We start from the raw sequence: 18,846 nt of genomic DNA, 5'->3' as shown, positions 1-18,846 counted from the left end.
TTAGCTGCTTGGTCTTTCGTGCTTCAGGGACATCTACACCTTCCAAGGAACGAAGATTCCAATCCTGTTTCTATTTCCGTACTCTGCAATTTTCAAATGGAAGGGATCTTTTTGGTTGAAGACAGAACCAGAATAATTGAATGACTCTTTTGATATAGGACAGCATTTTATTCTTTTCATGCAGCAGCTGGTAGCCTGTTCCTTTCATTTCTCTTTCATTTTCAGCGTATTGATAGAAGCTCTTACGGTTGTTATTATAGCATACTTCTAACCTCCGGGTGAAAATTCTCAAGTTAGACGCTGTTGATGGTTAGCCCCAAAGGCTGGGCGTTGGGACTCCAAGAAAGACCATCTTTACAGAAACAGAATAACAGAGCCTTGGAGGTCTTCTAGTCCAACCCCCTGCTCAAACAGGAGACGCTCTCAGCCCATTTCAGACAGGTGGTTGTCCAATCTCTTCTTAAAAACCTCCAGTGGTGGAGCAGCCACAACTTCTTTGGGGGGAAGTTGTTCCACTGGTTAACTGGTGAATTGTTCTCACAGGAAATTCCTCCTTAGTTCCAGGTTGCTTCTCTCCATGATCAGTTTCCACCCACTGCTTCTTGTCCTGCCTTCAGGTGCTTTGGGGAATAGGTGGGCCCCCTCTTCCCTGTGGCAGCCCCTCAAGTACTGGAAGACGTTACCATGCCTCCCCAGTCCTTCTTTTCATTAAACTAGACACACACAATTCCTGCAACCGTTCTTCGTAGGTTTTAGCCTCCGGCTCCTTAATCATCTTTGTTGCTCTTTCTAGAGTCTCAACATCTTTTTTGTATCGTGGCAACCAACACTGGATGCAGGATTCCAAGTGTGGTGTAACTAAGGCAGTACTAAAACTTCACGTGATCTTGATTCTGTCCCTCTGTTAATGCAGCCCAGGATTGCACTGGCATTTACGCCCGAGTTTTTGCTGCTGCTGCTGCTGCTTCCGTCATTTGCATGCCAGCTGGGGGATTCTGGGACTCCCTCAAAAGGGCAGCCCCGTTTTATGAAACTCTCTCGCTCTAGAGGTGTTTGGGAATGGACGAAATATCTGTTGGCATTCCAATGCAGAGAGACATCCAGGCCTTAGGTTAAGGGGTGAATGCCCTTGGTGTGTTCATAATCTTACATTTCCATTATTTATTTATGTTTTGAACACTCCCTGGGGAGGCTTTGTGGTAGAGTCTTCCAGGGTTGAAGCTGCTGTCCATCCTTGGTGATTTTCAGACTTGTGGACTTCAGCTCCCAGAATTCCCCAGGCAGCCATGCGAACCCCAGAATTCTCTGCACCCTGTCCACACCTGGCCCTGGCCAGAACCTGGATGGTGCCTTGATTCTCAAGTGTTGAGGGGTGGGGGAGAGCGCACTGGACCAGCCCGGGCCCTTCTGGGGCTTGAAAGCAGAAGAGGGACTCGGCCTAAGCAGGGAGCCTGGAGCCACGATGGGGGAGCTTGCTCCGTCCAGAGGCTCAAACCCCAACTGACACCTCCCGGGCTGATGTGCAAGCAGGAAACCGATTCTCCCTGTCTTTGAGCAGTTGTTGGAATTTTGGGGTGCAGCTGAATCAAAAAGTGCCTTTTTGGGTCAAAATAGAATTGGTTAGGGGAAGCGCCTTGTATCCTGGCACACGCTAGGCAATATAAACATACACTTGCAAGTGGGGGTAGCTTACAAAAATATGAACAAAAATGGGTGACGATTTTCATACAAATGAAAATTCATTCGGTTTTGAATAGTTCTTCCCTCAGCAGGCCCGTGAGTGGGGAAGAGGGAAGGTTGTAGGAAGGGAGAGGGCCACGGGGGTCTCAGGTGGGCACCTGGAATGGTGGGGCTGTGTCAAGGAGGGAGGGGCAGCCGCTGTGTTCATGCTTGGCCTCAATAGATCTGACTCTTCCCCCCACAGTGCTCAGCATTGGAGAAGGAGGCTTCTGGGAAGGAACCGTGAAAGGACGGACAGGCTGGTTCCCGGCAGAATGTGTCGAGGAGGTGCAGATGCGGCAGTTCGATGCCCGACCAGGTAAGAGCCTTTTGGGGGGGAGATCGAAGAGAGGCAGCCAGGACTGGGGTGCCCATTGCAGACCGTTGGCTTCCCCTCGTCCCAAAGGCCACTGGGAGGGAGGGGACGAGGGCTTGGCTGCTTGAGGGCCTCTGGAGGGCAGTGAGAGGGCTGCTTTCATAAGACGGCCTGCAGGCTACTGGACCTCATGATGGTACCAGCTTCTTTATGGGTCTTGGGTAACTGACGTAATGCCCTTAGCCGAGGAAATGTTATTGCTCCTCATCCTGATGGACAGGCCCTCTCTGCATCTGTCCTCTTAAATCTCCTCCCCCGTAGCTTTCCCCAATTCCCTAGCAACACCCCTGCAGGGTAGATTGGTGCCTGGGATGTTTCCGATCCATTGAAAGGAACAACAAAGCAAGGTGCCTTTTTGGGTCTAGGGGATCTACTGAATCAAGGAACATCTACTCCCTGGAAAAAGCTAAGAGATACCAGTGCCCAAACTGGCCAACCTTGCAGGGTTGCAAGCTAGAAAGGTGAAGCAGGTGTTGTGCAGGCTCCCAGCTCTGTGGGTCCCGTGTGTGTTGCATCTGTTACACGGGTGAGAGGAAAAGAGAAGCAGAGCCTTCGTGCACTTCCAGGTGGGGCTTAGGACAAGCTGGCTTTCAGTTGTGACTTTCTCAGGTGGCCTAGACTTTCGCTCAGAAGATGGGAGCCTCTTCCACAGGCGGCTGCTATCTAGAGACCGCCAATTGTTCCATACTTGAGGGGAGCCACCAAATGTAACGTAGGGCCCTGTGTTGGCCACGGGATGTCCGCGGGGCCAGGCAAGCAGGTCCTAGTGTTGGGGGGGGGGGGCTAGAAGAACCAAGGCAAAGCATGAATCTCTGCGGTGGACGGGGACGTGAGACGGTGTTTTCATGGACTGCAAAGCTGTTTTGTATGCAGGGAGTCCCTTGCAATGACCGTCTCGAGCACCGCTGTAAATCTTGGGGAGTCGGAGGGTTTTGTTCAGAGATGCTGAACTGAGACGGAGAAAATATTCTTCCTCTGAGCTTCATTGGCTGTTGAGGTGGCCGCAGCACTGCCCTCCCTGGACCTCTGGACTGGGCTGGCTGCAGGAGATGTCCGACTCGGGACTCTCTGTGGTGGAAGGTCTTGGCTTAGCATACTCAGGAGGCAGAGGGACGTTTATTAGGCGGCCCTGGAGGAGCAGGAGATGACCTCGGAGCAGGCCACCATCACCGGGAAGGCATCTGCTTCGCTTAGCAAGTCAGGAGCGGGAGAGGAAGAAACTCAAGGTTGCCCCGTCTTGACCAGTATCAGAATATTGAGATTCTCTTTGTAACCATAGAGTTCTGTTTCCTATTGTGGCCTACCTTGAAGGGCTGATAGCACCAGTCTTTGGAAGATGGGCTTCCCACACACTTCCTGGCCCATCAACCTACCAGCTGGGCCATCTTCCTTTCCACCAGCCACCTATGTGCCACCTTTTCTTTCACTGGTGTATATTCATATTTCTCTCCAGGAGCTTAGCATCCCATTTCTCCCCTCTGAAGGCAAGTCCCACCAGGGAGCATCCGTGTCTGACAGGACTTGAACCTGAGACACCTTTGTGAGAGCCCATCCCTTCGCTATGGAGGCCCTCCCCCTCCCCCACCTCCTCTCTGCAACCCCCCCCCCCTCTTCTAGCACAGATGATGTTCCCCAGTTGGGTCATGAAAGGTCTGTAAGAAAACCACCAGGCTCCGAGGTCGCCAAGGAGCCCTCATATCTATCCACCCTGAGCTACCAATCTTCTCCTTTGCTGGTGCTGAAGGAGCATCAAGCAGCTGAAGCTCTGTCTACTCAACACACATTTTTTCCCCCTGCCTGCCTTTCCTGTCAGCCCCCATCCCGTCTTCCCTCCTCCTTCCTGGGCACAAAGTGTTTCAGCACATTCTGGAAGCCCCCTGCAGCTTTGCCCTGCTGGATGGTTGTTTCTCAGTGTGGCGGGGAGGGGGTGGGCAGGATTCCCCCTCTTCCTCCTCCTCCTCCTCCTCCTCCATGGCCTCCTGCCGCCATCAAGCTGGGGGGGAAGGGGGGCTGCAGCAGCTCCCGTCTCCAAGCTGCCTTCTTCCTGCCGAGGTGGGAACGTGGAGCCGGTGTTTTGCTAGCACTCGCTGAGCGCAACTGGGGACCCCCGCAGCTCCCTCTTCAGCCATCCTTCTCCCGGGCGGACCTGTTGTTAGCTCCCCCCGAGGAGGGAATGTGCTGCCTGGGGAATTCTGGGAGTGGACGTCCACTCCACGCTGCTAAGGTTGAGCAACACTGCAGTGAACCATCGTCCTTGTGACAGTGGCCGTGATAAGTCAGAACCGGAAGGCCGCGAAGGGCAGCTTCCCTGGACTTTAGCCGAGCTTTCCATGACGATCCCCAAGAGGCTCTTGCCCAGGAGACGAGGGGAGGCAGGACGCTGCTCAGGACACAGGGCTGGCCGAACATTCACGGCCAGGGAGCTGATGGCAAAAGGCCCGGCATCAACTTGGAAGGAAGCATTTGCGACACCCTGCAGCTCTCCATGGAGGCCCTGGGCTCTGCAACACACCTTTACAAACGCCTGATGAGGAATTAGGAAATAGGACTATTAGATTTGCAGATGTCACACAAATATTGGAAGCAGCAGATTCTGGCGGAGGACAGCCTCACGGTTCAAGAGGCTCTTAACAGGCTGGAACCCCTGGGCAGAAGCCAGCCAGATGAATTTCAACCTGGACAGATGCCAAGTAGTTCGTGTGGGTCGGAAAAATCAAACCCAAGGCAAGGGTGGGGGGGTGGGGGATATGCTAAGCAGCAGTAAATTCAAAAGATATTAGGAGCTCTGGTAGCACAGCGGTAAGAATTCAGTACCTCAGACCAATTCTGCCCACCGCCAGGAGTTCGATCCTGACTGGCTCAAGGTTGGCTCAGCCTTCCATCCTTCCAAGGTTGATCAAATAAAGACCCAGATTGTTGGAGGCAATTATGCTGACTCTGTAAACCACTGTTGGATCTTTTGGTGGATCACCAACAGAACACCAGGCAACAGTGTGATCCACAAAGGAAAATGCAATCTTAGACTGCATCAAAGGAAGAAAAATGTCCAGCAGAAAAGGTGTTAGACACCCTTAGACCTATACATCACTTTCCAGTGCTTTCCAGCCCTCTCTAAGTGGTTTACAGAGTCAGCATAATTGCCCCCAACAATCCGGGTCCTCATTTTACCCATCTCAGCAGGACGGAAGGCTGAGTCAACCTTGAGCCTGGTGAGAGTCAAACTGCCAAACTTCTGGCAGCCCGGCAGTCAGCAGAAGGAGCCTGCAGTACTGCACCCTAACGCCACCACAGCCCAATGTGCATTGCTCAGACCCCACCTAGAATATTGCATCCAGTTCTGGAAACCACCATTTTGGATGGACTTCAGCAAAGTGGAATGTGTGTTAGGAACCAGAAAAGAAAAACTTGTAAGGAACATTTTGGAGATAGTGGTCACGTTTAGCCTGGGGAAGAGAAGACTGTGAGAAGACACGATGATGGCCTTCCAGTATCTGAAGAGTGGCTGTATGGAGAGGGTTGGGCAGCAATGCTCAAAGTTGTTTCAGAAGGCAGGACGTGAAACAAAGCGTTGAAATTACAAGAAAGAAGATTTTGATTGGAGGTCAGGAACATTGATGGGATGTGTTGTCTTAGGACGAGGTGGAGCCTCCCGGGGGTAGGCGGGGGCTGTGGTGGTCGCTTCCTGTCTGGATGGGGATTGGGCAGATGACTTCCATGACCCCACCGACCCTTTCATTCTATTATTCTATGAATATATTTGAATTATGGAAAATTTGGAGTCAGTTTGAACTTTGATTGCTGAATGCGATGAGCAGAGCACGACACAAGGAAAGCGTGCAAGAAAATTAGCAGAATATTGAACAGGGAGTCAAAGGAAGATTTGCCAGGTCTCTTGATTGCTTTATGGGTGGGAAATGCTTAAAGGAAAGTTTGCAGTGGCATTCAAGGTGTCTGGGCTGGATGTGGGCTTTGGCATTCACCTGAAGCAGCGTTATTGTCTGAGAAACCGAGAGCTGTTCGATAGGCTGGATGATGCAATGAGGAATATGGATTTGAAAATTAGTGTGACAGAGGTAAAAGTGGTTGCATTTGGCAGAGAAAAGGGATTAAACAATTGCAGGTTGTACGTAAATGGGGGGGGGGGAAACCTCAGAACAAGCAAGATACCTGTACCTTGGCAGAAGATTTACTAAGGCCGGAGAAATTGCTGGATAAAGTTAGATATGTAAATACCACTAGAAAAATAATAGGTAACGTGTGATCTATGGAGAGGAAGCAAAAATAGCTGCACCTGAGAACATCCTCTTAGTTGGGAATGTCCAGAGGAGTTGAGGGCAATGGGGATGGGGCTCTTCAGAAGTGTGTGTGATGGAAACAAGAGAAAACATAAAGTTTCCCCATCGTGTCTTACTCTAGAGGTGGTGTTCATTTCTGTTTCTCAGTCGAGGGAGCCAGTGTTGTCCGTAGCCAGAATGACTATGCGCCAAAGCTCAGGCCCTTAGCACTGCCAGGAGCACTTGGGCTTGCGTGCCGCTTCATAGTGCTTGACAGCTCTCCCTCAGAGGTTTACATATTGCTGATTTATTATTATAAGGTTATAGTAACAACATCTTGCACGTCTGAATGTGCTTCCCCCTCCCCTCCCTTTTTTTTTTTTTTTTTTTGTGAGAACGAGGTCGACTCTCTGAGATGCTTACTTGGATACGGTTCTCATCCAGGCCCAGGTTTCTTTCATCTACAGACTGTCTTAGTGGCATCTCTTCCTCTTGTCCGTCCAGGTCTGTAGGAGAAAGAGGGGCAGAAGCTGGGGCCGGAGTCAAAAGAGGGATCAGCCTAGAATCCCTTCAAAGTCACAAATGGACTCAGTCCAGCCCACCCTGAATGCCATCGGCCCTTATCTCACTTCTAGCAGAGGCTTTCTTAGAGGATTCTTGTGCATTGGCCTTTAGCAATCGATCAGTTTAATCGGAGCTTAGATACGCGGAAACATACAAAACCAACGGCAGAAAAAACTCAGTGATCCATCGTGGCTGTCTCTTTTTTTATTTTTTTATTTTTTTTTTATTTTTTTATTCTTATTTTTATTTTATTCTTTTTTAGTTTATTAACGTTTGTCAGATGATAGACCTGCGTTTATCCCAAGCATGTTTAAACTCAGTTCCTGATGATTGATCTCCGACCTCCGCTGGAAGTTGGTTCCAAGCTTCTGCTGCTCTTTCTGTGAAGAAGTCCTTTTGGACTTCCCTCCTGCTCACGTGTGGGCCTGGTCTTTTGCGCCTGATGGGGCCTTTCCTTCGGCCCCTTGCCCAGGGCTTGCGGGGGGCGGGGGAGAGGCCCTTGGACCTAAGGAGGTCCCACAGAGGAGACCGTGGCCACGCTGTTATGGTGAGCATGGCCCCCTGAAGTGTGGGCAGACACCAGAGTGGGATGGAGGGTGAACAGCTCTGTCCCCAGGGCGAAGGCAGGCGCTGGCGGCAGAAAGGAAGAAGACAATGCCACTAATGAGCTGGGAAGGCTGCAGATGCCCTCACCCGTTCTGCCTTTGGCCAGCTACATTCCAGTTGCCGCTGCCTCTCCCTTTCTCTCAAAACAGGGAACATATAATCGTTGAAGGGAAATTGTGGGTGTCAGTCATTGACTAATTACTCCAAAGCATCCTTGATTATATCTGCATTCTCACAGCTCCGCACAGCAATCAGAAGTGCACTTTGAGAGAGGCCTCCTTGTGTGGGAGTTCCTGATGGAGCCAACCCAGGGTTGAAATGCTCCTGGTTCAGACCAGATCGCCCGATCCGGTAGCGATGGTGGCGGGTGGTTTGGAGAACCGGTAGCAAAAATCCTTGTGCCCCCCCCCCCCATGCCCAGCTGAGCCCCGCGATCACCAGAGGCTGCTTTTTTTTACTTTTAAAAGCATTTTTTCTACAACTTCTTCGGTAAAAAAAAAAAAAAGCCTCTGATGATCGCGTGGCTCAGCTGGGATGGTAACAAATTTTACATTTCACCACTGGGCCAACCTCTCTCTCTCTGCCCAGAACATCCGGGGCTTCTGGGACAGGCAACCGTAGGCTCCCTTTTGCAGACCGGACACTGCCTCCATCCAGTTGGGACACATTTCAGAGAAGACTTTGTAGTCCTCTTCTCTCCAGACTGGGGGATTTTAGATGGAGCAGGATGGGACCCTTCCTTCTTCAGAAGTCCATGGGGGGGGGGAAAGGCTTCTCCTCAAATTCCAATTTTATTGTTAGGACCAGTCAATTTACGAGCAAAGGACGTGCAAGTTTGCAGGTTCACCCCAAAAAGGGGGATTGGAGGAGAAATTTTAAAAATTGTAAGAATTTCAAAACGGGCGACACATACAATTCTGTGTGAATCTGGTGGGCAAGAGATGGTCCTCCTGGGTAAATCTGAGGTATCCAGGATACGATCAGGATGTCTGCCGCTATGATGAGGTGTTAGTTGTGTTATGCACCACTCACCCTAAAAAAGACAAAGAGCTTCGATTGCAGTCATGGCCCCCCGTTGCCTTCTGGCCGTGCCCTGCAGATGGAGGTAGCAGTCAGAAAGGAAAGTTGCCTTGCAGGTGATAGAATAACACGAGTTGGAAAGGACCTTGGAGGTCTTCTAGTCCAACCCCGTGCTCAAGCACCACTTCAGACAAATGGTTGTCCAATCTCTTCTTCAAAGCCTCCAGTGTTGGAGCACCCACAGCTTCTGGAGGCAAGGAGTTCCACTGGTTAATTGTTCTCACTGTCAGGAAATTCCTCCTTAGTTCCAGGTTGCTTCTCTCCTTGGTGAGTTTCCACCCGTTGCTTCTTGTCCTGCCTTTGGGGGTTTTGGGAGAAGAGGTGGACCCTCTCAACCCTTTCAGATCGTTTGCGTCAGCTGCCTCCCCCTCCCCCTCCTCCTGCTGGCTTGCTCTCCCCCATTGTCGCAGCCAAGGGCGACTTCCAGCCAATCCTGGATTATCTTGAAGAGCTAAACAGGATCCAACTTGCTTAAGAGGATCTGTGGGAGATCCTGGGCTAGACTGGGAAATGAAATAACAATCTGGAGTGCGGTCAAAGCCTTTTGTGCCGTTGGGAAAAAGCCTCCCTGGAAGGAAGAGGCTTCCTTCAAACTCTCCAGGGGATCAGAAATATCACGGAGGCGCAGAACCCTTGAACGGGCCTTTGGGTGCTTATAAAGTTCAGGCTTGGGTCACGTGGCTCATTCAAAACAAAGCCTAAAAGTCATTTTTCAACATTTTAGCCAAAGTACTCTCTACTAAAGCAGCATATACTGTAGATTGGTAAACTACCATTATGGCATCAGGACTCTTAATTGCTTATGAGGTTGAACTGAGCAATTCTAAATGTAAGAAACCTCAGATTTAGGATGTGCTGTCAACCCACACAATGAGTCAAGGGTGTTTTCTATTAGAATAGAATTAAATTCTATCCCAAAAATGGACTTTTGCAATGTAAGATTGTTCTGGACCCCAGAGCTGTTTCCCTTCCAGGGAAAGAAATGCAATAAGCAGCCCCTCATTTCCGTGGGGTGCAACCTTGGGGAAAGAAGGAAGAAGGAAGGAAGGGGCTGTTTTGCTCCAGGCCATGGAAATCTGAGCAGAGACCCAGCCCAGCAGAGGCTGTGACCCCTGCCCAGAAAGTCACCTCCAGGCATCCCCCACACACCCCGTGCCATTGCAGGCATCTGGGAGAGCAAGCAAGTGAGGTCCTCCCCCTTCCAGCCCAGGGAGCTTTTCCCTCCCTGCCCCCAAACCTGGTTTGACCTGGGAAATCCTCTGGGTTCCCCTCCATCCAGGAGCCGGTTTCTTCAGGGGGGCCGTTTTGGAAAGAGCCTCGGTGGTTTTGAGGAAATATTTGTCTTCCTAATTGCCTCCATTAAGCGCTTTTAATATGTTTTGCCCATTGTGAGGAGAAGGTCATTGCTGCCAGGCCTGTTCTGGGGGGGGGGGGGAACGGAGGCTGAATGCAATGAGCCTCTGCAAGATGCCGGGGGTGGGGGGCTAATTGGTGATTTAAACTTGAGCAGGCCCTGTATGCCGATGGCTTTGCCAAACGTTGTCCTGCAGGTACACTCTCAACACGTCGTCCATCCACTGTTGTTGTAAGAGCTTAGAGTAAGAGAGTTGGAAGGGTCCTTGGAGGCCTTCTAGTAATCCAACCCCATTCTCAAGTAGGAGACTCTACACCAGACCAACGGCTGCCCAGTCTCTTGTTACAAACCTCCCCAATTTCTGGAGGCAAGAGGGCCTCCGCTTGTTCTCATCCCTGCAGGACTCAATGGTCAGGGCAGGTTCTTCTCACGGCCAGGCTCTGAAGGACTGGAGTCCACCTATTCTCTAAGCACTAAGGACAAGAAGCAACGGATGGAAACTCATCAAGGAGAGAAGCAACCTAGAATTGAGGAGGAATTTCCTGAGAGTTAGAACAATTCATCAGCGGAACAACTTGCCTCCAGAAGTTGTGGGTGCCCCATCACTGGAAGGTTTCAGGAAGAGATTGTCTGTAATGGTATAGGATCTCCTGCCTTGAGCAAGGGGCTGGAAGAGAAGGCGTCCCTTGCAATTCTGTTACTCTATTAATTAATCAGTCAATCAATCAGGGGAACAGCTTGCCACTAGAAGTTGGAGGTTTTCACTGAAGGTTTTCAAGAAGAGAGCGGACAACCGTTTGTCTGAAATGGTAAAGGGTCTCCTGTTTGAGCAAGGGGCTCTAAAGTCTCTGCTACAACTCTGCTATTCCGTCATTCTGTTGAGGCCCCTGTCTAGGCAGGCACATCTGCCCAGCTGTCAGTCTTTGGTGGGAGAAAAGTTGCTGCAATGTGACTTGCCTCCTGCAGGCAAAACCAGCCCTCTTCCTGCCCCGTTGAGTGGGGGTCTTCTCCCCAAGGCCCCCTTCTTCACCCAAGCCTTTGGGGGGATCAGCGGTCACCAGGCTGGCTGCTGCATTTGGCCCCAGGATCAGGCCCCGGTTATTTACTCACTTACTCACCACTCATGGTTTATCCAGGCTGGATTAGCAACGAACAGGTGCATTTAAAAATAAACTGATTTTTTATAGCCTCTGATTCAAGTCCACCCCAGATTTTTCACTCCCTTTGCAAAACAGGATTCCTGACAACTGAGGAAAAAATGTTTTATTTATTTGGTGGCTCAGTGTAAAGAGGAGCAAGGAGGTGGTTTTGCCTGGCGTAGCAAATGAGGAATCCTGCTTGCTTCCTCGCTCCCTTTTAAGCTGTGGCCCCTTGGCTGCACTTCGTTGGTGTTTTGTTTCTATTAATGAAAACGGTACATCAGCCACATTGCAGCCAAGTCGGAAAAAGAGGGAGGGAGGGAGGGAGGGTCTGAAAATGCCTTTGAAATCCTTCATCCCCCCCCCCCCCAAGCAGAGAGATCCACCTCAGCACTGAGCTTTTGGGATCCACCCTGACACGGCTTGGGCTGCAGGCGGCCCTTTTGCTGAGGGAGGGGCACTTGCTCCTTCTTAGGAGAGGGAGGTTTTGGGGAGGCTCAGCTTCTCCTTAGGCTCCTCATCCCTGAACCTCCAGATGGCAACCTGTAGCCAACAGCATTTTGGTCCACCCATTCTGAGCTTTTGGGATCACAACGGGAGGATGGCAGCACAGTCTCCCCCTGGAAATGTTGCTTGCTACCAAATTCAGCAGTTGGGCTATTCATTGGTCAGTCTATGGGGTGGTGGGCAGCTCCTAAATATAGTTGGTTGGTTGGTTGGTAGGTGTGTGTGTGTATGTATGAGAGGGAGAGGGAGGGAGGGAGGGAGATATATAGAAGGTAGACAGATAATCAGACAGACAGACAGACAGAGGAGAGGTAGGTAGGTAGATATATAGAAGGTAGGGAGGGAGGTAAGTAGGGAGGGAGGGAGGGAGGGAGAGAGAGAAGACTGACGGATGGATGCAGGGCCACTCTTCAAAGATCTGCAGAGGTTGTTGGCTGTCTTTTAGGGACATTGTAAGGCGGAAGAAAGGAAGCTGAAGAGCGGCCTTGGTGAACGTGTGAATTCTGAGCCCAAGAGGAATCTGGTTCTTTCGGGTTTACAATGTCAGATGACCGAGAAAGTGCAGCTCTTGGTGGGCTGCCTGCACCATTTGTGATGAAAAGGCGGTTCTTGAAAAATGAGGCCTTTAACCAGGGTCAGCCACCTGTTGGGGAGGGGGCGCCCTGTCTTCCTGGGAAAGAAGATAGGAAGCTGGGTGTTAATGGATGCTTCCAGATGGCCCCTTTTTCCTTTTGTTGACTATCTCCATTCTTCAACTCTGTAGTTGGAATTTATCTTGGCCTGGAGCTGGTACCATCCCTGGTTTGTTTGCTGGGGCCGCACCTTCCTCCCTTTTGCTCCCTCCACCTCCCCTCGCCCATCTCTTTCTCTCCAGAGGGACTCTTCAGCCTTCTTCTGTCCTCCTCCTCCTCCTCTTCCCTTCTCACATCCATCAGCCCCGATGCCTGCTTCCTGCTTGACAGCTCCATTAAGTGCCATCTCACAGCGGCTATATTTAGAAGCCAGGAGAAGAATGAGCCTCCTAGCTGTGGACAGGCCATCAATCCTGGTCCCATCACAAAATAATGTCCTCTTCTCTGGCCTGGAATGAGCTCTACCAGAGGGCTTTCAAACAAGGAGCTTGGAGAGAAGCATCTGGGAAGGAAGGGAGAGCAAGAGGTGAAGGTTTGTTGCACCCCAAATATTAATTCCTTCCCCTGCCCCCCAACCCTACACCCTTCGGGTGCAACAACTTCAAGAGAGGTTGATGCTTCAGCTTCTAGCTTCTTCCACCAGCAGGACCTGGTGGAACAACTGAGCAACAGGGATCTTCTCACGCTTGAGTGGACTTGTCTACATCTCTTGGTCCAGCATGTGGGGATGGAAGGCCCCATCGAAGGAACTGCTGGTCAGAGGGGCTTCTCCTGGCTCCAAGGACCTATTGTGGAGAACCTCTGATCTGTGGTCTTCATAAGAGATCCTTAGAAAAGCCTCCCCCAGGGGGATGGGATGGATCCCTTGGAAACTCCCACAAGGCTTGTCTGTATTTGAGTGCTGGGAAAGGAATTTGGACGTCTGTGTGAGGAGGCAGCTGAGGTCCCCTTCTGTTGCTTCCTAAATGTTGGAGCTAAGAGCCACGTGCCTCTGTCCTGGGGGGGGGGGGTCCAGCTCGCCTGGCAAAGTCCCAGCCCCCCAACTCGGCCTCCTTTCAGACTTCCTTCCCGCTGACTTCATTACTGGGCAATCTCTGGATGCGAGGCTGCCTTGCTTGCTGTTCTTCTTAATCGTCCTTAACTGCCATTCCATGGGCAGTCCACAAATCAATTACAAACATTAGAAAGATAATTAAAAACTGCGCCGAATACAGCACAATATGCAACAGTAAAAATGGCCATAAATCCAGCATAAAAAGCCCTGCCATAAACCGACCGTAAAAAGCTCTAGGCATTTGGAGCCCCAGTGTGGCTTGGCCAGGACAGCTGCCATTGGCCTGAGGCTCCCTTTGCTGGGAAGGGAAGGTGCCTGAGGGAGCTCAGAGACCCTGCTGGGTTGGGGGCTGGCCGGACCCTCTCTGGTGGAGCTGCGTGCAGAGATGCGCTGAGCCAGAGCTCACCAAGACATTTGAGGTTGAGGCAGAATGCGGAGCACCAAGGAGCTAAGCAAAGCTTGGCATGATTCAGGGGGCTGGACTAGAAGACCTCCAAGGTGCCTTCCAGCTCTATTCTGACTGACTGACTGACTGATTGATTGGGAATCAGGACAGTGTCAGCATGGCTGGGAGACCTTCTGGAAAGACCATGGCTTGGCCATGTTCTTCAGCTTGGATGGCCCGGGAGAGAGCACCAGGGGTTTCCATGGGCTTGGTGCCCCCACGGCAACATGCTTGGCCTGAAGACTTTATTGAACGGAAGGCAAGAGTCTCTCTCAGCAGCTCCCCAAGGCTTGTGGTGGGAGTCATCACAGTTCCCGGTAAATTGTATTCTTCAGGATGACAGAAGGGTAATTATTACAGATGTGGGCAGTAATCATATTTCACAAAATTAATTCCAATTAAATGTGCTCAGAAGACCAAACTACTGACGCCTTAGATTGAAGGCAATGAAGACATCAGAGTGGTGGGCAGCCTTTCAGGATCAACCATCAACAGTCAAGGGACAAGCTGTCAAGAAAGAAGCTGCAGACCAGCGCTTGTTAGAGGAGACCAGAAGACCTTGGGGAAAGATCTCCAGAGGCCGTGATACGCCCATACCTTGTGCAAGCCATGATATTCCCTGTGACACTCTACGGAAGCAAAATTGGGGTTCTGAAGAAGCAGGAGAGGAAAAGCATTGATGCTTCTGAACGTGGTTGTTGGAGAAGACTCCCGAGTAGACCGTGGACAGCCAAGAAAATCAAGGAGTGGATCATTGAACACTGGACCAACCCAGAGTTCTCACTCAAGGCGCTGATCTGTCCCCGTCCCCACACACACACAAACACAGCCAGCCGAGGGTTAAGGAAACACTTTGGAACGCATCCAGGTCTTATCTCCCACTTGGCAGCGATAGACACACCGTCTGCCAAGTGACTTTATTTTCACAGTAAAACAGAAAGATAAATACTCAAGAGTCCAAATGTCCGACACTTTAAATCTTTCTCTCAGCAGTTCCGGACGAGGCTTTAGTGACTATCCAAGGTTTGCTTTGTTCGTCACAAGGATCCTTGACCACCACCCTCTATTATATAGTCTCTGGGGTGTGGTCCAGTGACTCAGTTCTAATCCCTAGCACGCCTCCTAAGCTGCTGCAAACGTTTATCATGCCTTCGGAGGTGTGCGTCCAGGAATGATGTTTCTTCATCACTCTGATCCGAACCAGCTGTCTCCTCTCCCTCGGCCGGCACTTGAGACAATGCCAGAGGGGAGGGGCCTGGAGAGGGAGGCCTGGCTGACTCCTCTTCCTCATGCTCGGAGCTTTCTTCCTCCGATGGGACAGGCTCAGAGGGCGGGGCCACAACAGGCGCCCAATGATGAGGCTCAGATGTCCAAACACATTCAGCAAAGACCATCAGCTCTCTGGCAGGTCAGATGTTGGGAAGGGTGGAAGGAAAGGGAAGACCAGCAGCAAGATGGATGGATGGACTCAGCTACAAGGATGATGAGGAGTGGTTATGGAGAAAACCTAGCTAGGAGGTCACTAAGAGTCAACAATAATTTAAAGGCACATAATCAGATCAACTCAAATTAAAGAAATATTAGATTATGTACTGTTCGTATCCACTACAGTTTTGAAGTGTGAGCGCTGACATCGCCAGCTGTGGCTCAGTAGCACCAAAGATAATTTTATGAACTGGTATCCTGCATTTAGTATTTCTTATAAACAAAAAGCAGCGAACATATCTAATGCTCCTTCCTCCTCCTATTTTCCTCACCACAACAACCTTGTGAGGTGGACTGGGCTGAAAGAGGGCGACTGGCCCGAAGTCACCCAGCTGGCTTTGATGCCTAAGGCAGGACTACAACTCTCCGGCTCCTGGTTTCTAGCCTGGAGCCTTAACCACTAGAGCCTGGGGGTCCATCCGTTGGCCTCCTCGGCCATGTTGAGCGAAGCGGAATCGTCTTGGCCCACCTATACGAGATAGTTAATGTACATCAATCTCATAATAATGTGAAAACGATAGCAGTCTTCCAGTAATTGAGGGGTTCTCGCATGGAAGAGGGGGTTGGGCTCTTCTCCAAAGCCCCTGAAGGCAGGAGAAGAAACAATGGATGGAAACTAATCAAAGAGAGAGACAACCTGGAATTCAGGAGGGATTTCCTGATAGTGAGGACAATCAATCAGTGGGACGGCTTCCTTCCAGAAGTTATGGATGCTCCGTCACTGGAGGTCTTTAAAAAGAGATTGGACAGCCACTTGTCAGAAATGCTCTAGGATCTCCTGCTTCAGCAGAGGGTTGGACTAGAAGACCTCCAAGGTCCCTTCCATGTTTGTCATTCTGATATTTTCTGTTTACCATCTTGTGCATTGCTACCTGTCCAGGACTGTGGGGGGGCTGTGGGTTGGACATGCCTGCACCAGACCAAACTGGCTCCAGTACAGCCAAGTTCTAGAAGGTTCTACCAGGCTTTCACAGGAGGGAAACGGTGGCTTTCTGTTCTGGTGTCCCCATTCTTTCCTTTCCTTTCCTGCAACCTGCCGTGAGACTCTCTGGGGAGTAGACAGGTAGAAAAGTGGGAACCGTTCTCGTGATACTTCAGACTTCCGTTTCTCTTTTTTCCACGAAGCATCAGCAATGGGGGCGGGACCCATGTCCACCCTTGCCTCACACAAGGTCTCAGCCCAGGCTGGTCTGGCCCGGTTCTGCGCACATTCACTGTCAGCGGTGCTGAGTGCGCCAAGCAGAGAAGGCTCTTCCCCATCCCTTGGTCTGCTGGACCTGCCACTCCCCCTCCCTGCCTCCCAAATTTCTCCCCTTTCCCCTATTCTGCCGGCAGCTGGCCGAGACCCTTCCCCCCTGGGTCACCTAGGGCAGCCCTCAGCCACACAGGTGGGTGTTTTTAAGCAGCCGGTTCATTGCGTGAGGCCATGTGGACATGGGGCCGGTTTCCCTTTGAGGCAGCCTCTTTGTGTTCCTCCTTTGATTCCTCTCCGCGTGTGCAAGTGGTGATGGTCCGTCCTTCCTTTCAGCCCGAAAGGCTCCTCGAAGCTTACAGATCCGTGCGCTGCAGGCGGATTCGTGTGGGTTGAGCGTTTTGTAAGGCGAGCACAATAGACGCGCAGCCCTGTCGCTCGGGGTTGAACAGCGGAGCCTTTGGCGCTCTCTCCGAGCTCGGCTGTTTGCTTGCAGAGGCTTCATTATCTGCCAAGGCAAGAAGGGAGCAAGCGCCACCCTCCCTCCCTCCCTCCCTCCCTCCCTCCCTCCCTCCCTCCCTCCCTCGCTTGCTCGACTGACGTTTGCTCGTCAGATAATCTGCCAGCAACCAGCCGAGCTCGGAGAGCATCAAGGACTCCACAATGAGGAGAACGGGGGCCTTTCTCCGCCTCTATAAGATTTGTTAACCCAGCTGGTATTTCATCATCCCTGCCAGCAACTGCTGCCATCCACGCCATGCAACGTCTGTATTGGGAAACGGAAGGAACCGCCTCAGGCTCCCCACCCAGATAGGACCAAGGAGATGGCCTCCTCCTCATGGACAGTCCTCCTGCAGGCTCTTTGACCTCCAGCCTTGGCCCTCCATCCTGCTGGTGGTTTAGACAGGGAGCCAGCTAGCCAGTCTGCAGCAGCCTGGCAGGACTCATCATTCAAGCACAGTGGTTAGCACACAGCATTGCAGGCTGACTCTGCCCACTGCCAGGAGTTCGATCCTGACCGGCTCAAAGTTGACTCAGCCTTCAATCCTTCCGAAGTCGGCAAAATGAGGACCCAGATTGTTGGAGGAAATTACGCTGACTCTGGAAACGGCTCGAGAGGGCTGGAAAGCACTGTGAAGCAGCATAGAAGTCTTAAGTGCTAGTGCTATTCACGACCTCGTGCTGAACAGCTGTACCAGTATTGCAGTGGCCTTGCTGGTGTCATGATCCGGAGGCCTTCCTTCTTGCAGTTTCCCAGCTAAGGACATAGAAGAAGAAAGTTGGAAGGGACCTTGGAGGTCGTATAGTCCAAACCCCTGCAGGAGACCCTTCACCTTCTCAGAATCCCCCCCCCCCATTGATGCAATGCCTGTGGAGTTTCAGGGCCAGAGGGCTTCCTTGCAGGAGAGGCTAAGGGGACCCAGAGCCAGTGGGCGGTGTCCAAGGATGGGACTGAGGGATCCATCGGCGTGTCCAAAAAGGGGGCAGGATCTCTGCCCAGCTGGTCCATTTTTATCAGGGTGCCTGGTAAAGAAGGGAATCGTCTCACAGCCAGAAGGTTCCTCTTGGATGACCTGCCGGCTGCCTGGCGTGGTGGAGTCTTTGCAGCGGGAGGTTGATGTGCAAACCCTGCGGAGGGACCTGGAGGAGGAAGAGCTGGTCCCCGTGGGGGGAAGATTGCGGGGGGGGGGGGACGGAGGGGTGGCCTGACTCAGTGCTTCCAAGCAGGACAGGCTGGTTGCCTCTCGCAATCCTGCAGCCCCACATCTGCCTGGCTGCCTCTGCTGCGATGGTCCAGCACAGTGTTTGCCTGGGCTCGGCTGTTGCTTTGGCGTGGGGAAAGCGCCCCCTCTGCTGGCCATGAGGAGGCACTGCAGCTCCACGCTTGGCTGGTTGCTTCTGGGGAAGGTTGGGTCTGGGGAACGATTGCAGCAGCCACATCTGGCCATCAAGACAGGGTCCCCATAGACATCCATCCATTCATCTGTCTATCATCATCATCATCAATCTATATCTATCTTCTATCTATTTAATCTATCTTCTCTCTCTCTCTCTCTAATCTCTCTTCCATCTATCTACTATCTATCTATCTATCTATCTATCTTGTATCTATTTAATCTATCTTCTCTCTCTCTCTAATCTCTCTTCCATCTATCTACTATCTATCTATCCATCTATCTATCTATCTATCTATCTACTATTTAATCTCTCTATCTTCTCTCTCTCTCTCTAATCTCTCTTCCATCTATCTACTATCTATCTATCTATCTATCTATCTATCTATCTATCTTGTATCTATTTAATCTCTCTATCTTCTCTCTCTCTCTCTCTCTAATCTCTCTTCCATCTATCTACTATCTATCTATCTATCTATCTATCTATCTATCTTGTATCTATTTAATCTCTCTATCTTCTCTCT

The 18,846-nt window shown here is 51.2% G+C and overlaps 1 protein-coding gene across 11 annotated transcripts in view; it reads left to right on the top strand.

Annotated features, from left to right (window-relative positions):
* Nucleotides 1–18,846, top strand: part of SHANK3 (SH3 and multiple ankyrin repeat domains 3) — a 206,454-nt gene that overhangs the window by 115,665 nt on the left and 71,943 nt on the right. For all 11 annotated transcript variants that reach the window (XM_087873529.1, XM_087873528.1, XM_087873527.1 and 8 more), the window contains one exon: nucleotides 1,925–2,038. In XM_087873529.1, the coding sequence (XP_087729655.1) occupies nucleotides 1,925–2,038 (114 nt within the window). The remainder of the gene's footprint in view (nucleotides 1–1,924; nucleotides 2,039–18,846) is intronic.

Source organism: Pantherophis guttatus, chromosome 7, assembly GCF_059756535.1.
Source record: "Pantherophis guttatus breed Tessera chromosome 7, ASM5975653v1, whole genome shotgun sequence".
In the NCBI taxonomy this organism is placed as follows: domain Eukaryota; kingdom Metazoa; phylum Chordata; class Lepidosauria; order Squamata; family Colubridae; genus Pantherophis; species Pantherophis guttatus.
The sequence above is the reverse complement of the archived record's forward strand: the minus strand, read 5'-3'. Positions and strand labels throughout refer to the sequence as shown.